General features: G+C 40.5%; 1 protein-coding gene across 1 annotated transcript; it reads left to right on the top strand.

Annotated features, from left to right (window-relative positions):
- The first annotated feature begins 1647 nt into the window (after positions 1-1647).
- On the top strand, positions 1648-4153 carry id4 (inhibitor of DNA binding 4). Its single transcript, XM_072283565.1, has 3 exons — positions 1648-2208; positions 3118-3181; positions 3467-4153. The coding sequence occupies exons 1-2, from the start codon at positions 1861-1863 to the stop codon at positions 3163-3165; spliced, it is 396 nt and encodes a 131-aa protein (XP_072139666.1). The 5' UTR covers positions 1648-1860; the 3' UTR covers positions 3166-3181; positions 3467-4153.
- The last annotated feature ends 3112 nt before the right edge of the window (positions 4154-7265 follow it).

Below are 7265 nucleotides of genomic sequence, written 5' to 3'. Positions count from 1 at the left end.
CTCAGTAGGCTGAGCAGCATATGTGGGAGGAAAGGAAACGTTGACATTTCAGGTTGAAACCCTGCATGTTGCATGACCCACAGACTTCCTCCATCAGATTATTTGTTACTCAAATGATAATGAGGCCTGTCAATTGCTCGTTATTCAAATGACAATGGGGGTACTGTAAATGGAATCCACAGGGTGGGTAATTTAAGGGAAAGGTGCTGAGAAGGAGGGGTGAGTGATAGGGAGGGAGTTGAGGGAATGAAGAAGGCAGTTGAGAGGTGAGTCTGAAGGGTTAAAAGAGAAACAAGGGGGGGGGTCTCTGAAGAAGAGGATATGGAAAGAGAATTTGGTATTGTGTGAGAGAGACTATGTGCACATATATTCTAGGTTTCTGCATGAACTATTGTCTCCAATCATCTCAGAATTCCTTGCCTTTTGACCCAAGACATCAGTCTGTGGTGACCGGTGTGAAACAGCCACCCCACATTACAAAAAAATTGTATGCACCATCTTCCACTTCACAGAGCTAGAGTAATCAGAAGACATCCTCAACTCTGAGGGATTGCCTGTGAAGGAGAAAAGTTCTCCAAGTGGATAGCCTGCACCATAATTATAATAAATAATGCACAGATTTGATTAAAATTGGTCGTTTCCAGATTACTGTTTTCAACATTTTAGCACAGCCTTCACTCGGAAAATATGTGTAAGTAACACTGCAATGAGAGGTTTGAGAGGTATTTATAATGAGCACAGGTTAAATGCAATTAGTTTAATTAACACGTGAGCAGGAAAAATCGCCACCTCCCGTTTAAATGTCTGTACAGTGTAAGGAACACGAGAGAAAAGTATTTACAGCCACAATATCACAGCAAATGTGAAGCAACTTTATGTAATCCATGTGTACAGTGTCTGCAATAATACAAGAATGAAGAAGTTCAGTGAAAACTCCAAATGAATACCTGTTGTTTTGCACAGAAGACATAGTGGGGCACAAATATAAAATACAAGCCCTTGACTTTCGGTTTGAGAACGTCTTCCGAGGCGATGCTTGGAAATATACATTAGATGAGAGGAAATTAATCAAACATAAATGGAAAGAAATCCTTATGACTAATCGTAAAATGCATATTCTACACCCACATATTTTTGAGAAATGCATCAAACAATAGAATTTCGTTTCTGGGTGGAATATTTTATTACTTTAAACAATTGTTTTGGATTTGGTGGTCGTGGATTGTGGACATGAGGCAGTGTTCCGACTGAGGTGTGGAGCAGTCAACGCCCCTCAGGTACAGAAAGTACAATCGCTTTGGCTTTCAGTACAATATGTCCTTGTGACACCGCGCAGTGAACGCTATACAAAAGACTGCCGTTATCTGAAATGCAATGCGATCAATTAGCAGACCTTGTAAAGAATTCCTGCGCTCTCTCCCGCTCTCGCACCACCTCTGCAGCTTCAATTCCCACATCCTCGCTGACACTTGCACTTCCCAGCCCCGCCCACTTGGACCAACCGCAGGCATTGGGAGCTGGCTCGTGAAACTGAATTTCCATTGGCTCATTGAGCTCGGTCGGCTTCCATTGCCGAACGATTATTGGCTGAAAATCTTGCCAATCATCTCTGGTCGGGCCCCCCGCTCTTGCTGTTATAAATCGTTGCGATCCGCAGAGTTCGGGCGATTTTGCACTTCTAGAGACAAGTATTGGAATCTTGAAGATATATATTATCCAAAAATAGAGCACAAGGCTTTATATTCCTGACCCTTCGAGGCATTAATCAATCTTAATTATTGCAACTATAAGCATCATACTTGCAGAATTGTCTGCATTTTTTTATTTGCAGTAAAATAGGGAATATTATTTAGAGGTGCAATGAAAGCAGTGAATGATGTTCCTTCCCTGAAGAAGGCAGGCTGCGGTGAGATGGCATTACATTGCTTGTCAGAGCACAGTCTCAGTATCGCCCGCTGCAAAATGGAAGAGGAATCACTAGACCTGCAGTACGACATGAAGGATTGCTACTCTAAGCTCAAGCAGTTGGTCCCCACCATCCCTCCAAACAAGAAGGTGAGCAAAGTAGAAATCCTGCAGCATGTAATCGATTACATCCTGGACCTGCAGCTGGCTCTGGAGACGCACCCGGCTCTGGTGAGAACGCAGCCGACGGCGAGCTGCCCCTCGGCGCCCAGGACTCCTCTGACAGCCCTCAACACCGAGCAGGTAAAATGAAAGGGAAGCCGGCGCTGTCACCAAACTTCGTCCGTACACTGCATTCCTTTAAAAGAAACCTCTACCCCTGTACCTCACAACATCACCTCTTGCATTTTAAACAGTTTTAAAGCAGTTTTATTAAGTGCATTTTTAATAAGATTTCTTCCTAATATGTCAAGTAGCGTTGGTGTTAATATTTCCCTCCGTATTTTGTTTTATCCTCATTGTATAGGAGAGGAATTTACGCTTATCGTGTCCCATTGTCTATTCTCTACATCACCACTGGCAACTCATGCAGGGTTATAAACATGTGACACCATATATATTGATGGCATATTCCTGGTGAAACGGTAATTGCAGTGATTGTTGGATGAATTCTGTACATCCAACATAATTGTCACTCCTGCACAAAACCCTACAGAATAGGAAATCGCGATTTAAACAGCGTAGTTTCATTCTGAACATTTGTAGAAGTGAACACTTGAGCTCATTGTACATTGGAACACATTTCCGTTTACTGCGGGGATGTCACAAGGCAGTTTCCTTTTTCTCCCTTTGCTAAATGTAATTCCGATCAATGCGGTAAGAACGACAACGGATGCGTTTTGTTCTTTATCAAAAGTACACTGGGTTGGCGAGGGAGGATGAAAACATCCCGCTTGCGTGGAGGTGATGCCTTTTATTTTCGGGTGATTTTAAATCCCACCTCTGGTTTCATTTCCACGCACCGTGCAGATAAAGCGGCAGTGATCCCGAGGTGATGGTGCACGGTGGGTGTAAATGTCACAAAATAATATCTGATGAGAACAAAACGGTAAACGTAGCTTTTTTTAAACTAACACCGAAGTGTTGTTCAAACCCCGTCTTCTTGTTAGTGCGAGGTTTACCGAAATCGTTTTCCCCCTTTGTGTGTTACAGAGTGGGTCTAAAGTCAGGAGACAAGAGGACAGTATTTTGTGCCGCTGATGGGATGCTGTGTGAGGTGAGCTTCTGTGCAGTTTTTCACTCAACGTTCACTCTTAGTTTAAACACGGGGGTGAATGTCCAGTGTTAAAAGTAAACTTTACCGCTGTGTAATTTTTCAATCAGAAACTGAGCGAGTAGCGTGCAGCTGCCAGTGTTTGAAGTTAGTGCTGGTGGAGTTGGAACTGCTGTTTGACCCTGGTTTGTTTTGGGCTACTGATCATGCATTCCGTGTGTTGCGTTGATGGCGCCAGCCAGTCTGAGCTGTGTTTCACACATCCCCCCAATTCATTTTCTTTTACAGGTGTGCCCGACGAATCACTCACACACATACATACACAACCGGAGAGGAGGAGGAGAGGGAGAGAAAGAGAGTGAGAGAGAGAGAGAGAGAGAGAAAGAGAGAAAAGAAGACAAACTAATCCCAGCGTTCAACGCCAGGAACCTGTCCAACGGATTTCATTCTGAGAAGGGGTTTTTTGCCAAATCACGTCTCATCTCTATGCTGCTCATAGCGTTTTAACCACTGACTTATAAAAAAAACCCAGAACTATGATCTTTGAAAGCCTGTGGGGAGGGCGGGAGGGAGGGGAGAAACTGAGGGTGGGCTGTAAACTGAGTGACTTCCCAGGCTGGTCGACGCCTCATCGTGAGCATTAAGAGGTCCCTGAAATCCCTTTAGGAGAGTAGAAATTTTCACCGACTAAAAAGAACTGATTCCCGACGCTCTTACTAATCTGGCAGACTCTTCCAGATGTTCTGTCATCTGTTTCAAATAGACGACTGGCTCGGGCCAAGGGGAGTGTCGATTCCCTGTTTAAAATAAAACCTAAAAACTATGTATAGAAGTACAAAGTGGGGTTGTGGCAAATCTTACCTGCTGTACATAGACAAGATGTTCTTTATTCAGTGTACGTGGAAATGTATATCCTTTAATAGATCATTGTAATTATAAAATATTTTTTATTAAAAAAAGAATTTTTGTACAGTTTTACAGAGTTTCCTTCGTTCCTCTTCCCCGCCTCCTTCATTACAACTGATTCATGGATGAGAATTTTGTCCAGAATAGAATACAGCCAGCCGGCAAGTTATTTGCTGAAAAAGGACTCAGAAATTTAAAAAGACGCGAAATAGGCAAAAATTAGGTGTCCATAATGTTTGGTAATCGTTGAAATGCGATCACTGTTCTTAACTTACAACTAAAATGGTTTTACTTATTTCAGCCCTACTTTGTAGGTAAACTTGCAGATTACTTTGAGTCATGGAAAACTACAGCACAATACAGGCCTTTCGGCCCACAAAGTTGTGCCGAATATGTCCCTGCCTTAGAAATTACTAGACTTCCCCATAGCCCTCTATTTTTCTAAGCTCCATGTACCTGTCCAAAAGTCTCTTAAAAAACCCTATCGTATCCGCTTCCACCACCGTTGCTGGTAGCCCATTCCACGCACTCACCACTCTCTGAGTAAAAAACTTACCCCTGACATCCCCAGCACCTTAAACCTGTGTCCTCTTGTGGCAACCATTTCAGCCTTGGGACTCTTGACTATCCGCACGATCAATGCCTCTCATCTGGTGGGCTGAATAAGGATATTTAAAAAAATAATTACTATTTCTCGCATTGCCTCCTCAGAAACGGTTCATTTAAGACAAATTTATAATTTAAAATAGTTCAGAAAGTATTACAAGGTGCACCATACATTGATTCATTTCTTAATACTACTAGTCTAGGATAGATCTGTTAAAGAATTAATTAGTAGCAGATTGTATTCAGAAACAGTTGCCCCTGTTTTCCCGTCGAAAAAATTACCCGGCACAGCCTGTGAACAATATCAGAACACTGACATTTCGGACTTCTTCAGTTATACTGGCCGTGTTAATTCCTGGACCAATAAGTTGCCATTTGAGTTAAAAGAATCATTTAACTGAACAATGCTGTCCAATCTCTGAAATTGATCTGTCACTTGCAATCCTCAATTTATGGACACGATTTTCAGTGAGGCTGGACCCAGAGATCATTTCAAATGCTGCTTCGGCGGCGTTCAGTTTAATAATCTTCTGTCTCTGCAAGTTACTGTAGTTCACCCTCAAGTTAATTCCGATACTTAACGTGCTTCTGATCTGTCACAAGAAAGAACGACTGAATTGAACATTTAATGGCACATTGTATGTTAAGAGTCTTAGCAAGAATTAAATTCTCATTATTTTATAAAAATACGGGATTTTTAATAGCCTGGTGATGGCTTAATCAGGATGCATGGAGAATGGTGTAAAGAGTTACTGATAGCTGGTTTTGATACTAAGGAATATTGTATCCAAAGTGTTAGGGTATTTGGAATCATTAACTCCTGATTAGAAGTTCAAGGCTTTGTTCACACAGGGCAATAGGAATATATTTTGAATGGTTTTCTTTTAGCTTAATGAAGGATCAATGGGATTTGAAGCCGAGACTTCTAAATAAACAAAAATGCAGTATTAATTGTCTTATGCTTAATATGTTATAAACCAGATGAATTCGGGCAACATTAACGGACAGTAGGAAAGTTATATATGGTGTTTCAAAAAATGTGCACTGGATTTCTTCCTGTGTTTAAGATTATTTACAAATTGAAATGTACCATTGAGTTAGAAATTACCTGTGATGGTATTGTAAATTTTGGAGTGGTGGGGGTGAAAGTATCTTCAAATTGCATTGAGGTTACAGGAGAAGAAAGGATGAAAGACTCTACATATATTGTCCTGTGGATTATGTCTTGATGCTGCAGTATTCGGATGCATGCATTGTCTCACTGAATAGCAGACCAGGGGAGAGCAGACCCAGCCTATCAGTAACTGCCATGGAGCTTTTATCTCTGTCTTGTGTCTGTGAAGTGCTGCAAAAATGGGAGTTAAACAGGATGTTTTCATTAATTCCAAACGATCTGATCTGGTGTGTAGTCTGACTTGGTCTGATGTCTGGGTTCAGCGTGTGAAGCTAGGCACAAAGAAACATTTAGATTTAATGTAATGGTTTGATTAGGTTCTTAAAATCAGTGAGAATATCATTTAGAGACGATTTAAGAGAAAGTCAGATCTTGACACACTTCTGCATATGATTAATGTATCTTGTTACAGCTGGACCATGTAGTTGATGATATTTTCTCGCAGACTGTGAACAACAGAACAGTTGTTGCATTAATTTATTGAGCTCTGTTTTATAATAGCTGATAGATTTAGGTGTTCACAAATGCCACATGCCATTCTAGCTTTCATCCAGATGTTCACAGGTACCAGTCTAACTGATGGATAATTATGTCCTTTATACATTTAATACACCCAGACAAACTCAGGAAACAAGACTAGAAATTAAAATAAGAACATTTGAAATTAGGGCTCTGCAACAAAATAATTAATTATATTTAGATTTCAACAAAGCATTGTTATAAATTTTAAACCTTTGAGCAATCTTATGTGCATTTTCTCCCGTGTTTTTTTTTAAAGATTGGCTTTTTGACTAATGTATGAAGCGGCTTTGTTTTCTGTGTACAGACATCTGGATGGATTTGACAGTCAATGTTTTCACACGCCCACAGAGAAACAATTATAGATTGGCTGGTAATTTATGAATTTTAAATACACCACTGGGAGTCTCCAAATGGGTAATATCCCAAACCCAACACTAACGGAAGGCTGCAACAGAAATACACTAAAAGTTAAACTGAGCAGGTGAAGAATTTTACGTCCAATTTTGCCCCCTACAGGCAAGTGACGTCCAAGAAAAAATATGACCGTTACTGACCATTTCACCATCTCCTGCTGGTCGTTGAAAACAAAATGGATTGATAACACAGACCCATCAACAATAAATAACCAAAATGCGTTTTTGTTAAAATAATTTGTGTGCAAGTCATATTAGATTTGTTTTCCTGTTGTAACGTTTGAGATAACCTAGAAATTAAAAGTCTGGATCCAATTTTATTTAATAAAATTATTTTTTTTTGTTTCAAAGTCAGTATACATTTAAAGTACAGATTTAATCTCTGTGAAGCGAGGAAACTGTTTCCTTGGTGCAGACAGGGCGTTACCCTGCTGCAGTGAAATTAAGTGTTAACAAAAAATAATTA

Source organism: Mobula birostris, chromosome 19 (assembly GCF_030028105.1).
Source record: "Mobula birostris isolate sMobBir1 chromosome 19, sMobBir1.hap1, whole genome shotgun sequence".
NCBI lineage: Eukaryota > Metazoa > Chordata > Chondrichthyes > Myliobatiformes > Myliobatidae > Mobula > Mobula birostris.
Note: the sequence above shows the minus strand (reverse complement) of the source record. Positions and strands in the feature narration are given on the sequence as shown.

Coding starts and splice junctions, on each gene's coding strand:
- id4 (XM_072283565.1), top strand. CDS start 1,861: ATGAAAGCAGTGAATGATGTTCCTTCCCTGAAGAAGGCAGGCTGCGGT. Junction 2,209..3,117: donor CAGCCCTCAACACCGAGCAG/GTAAAATGAAAG, acceptor TGTGTGTTACAG/AGTGGGTCTAAAGTCAGGAG.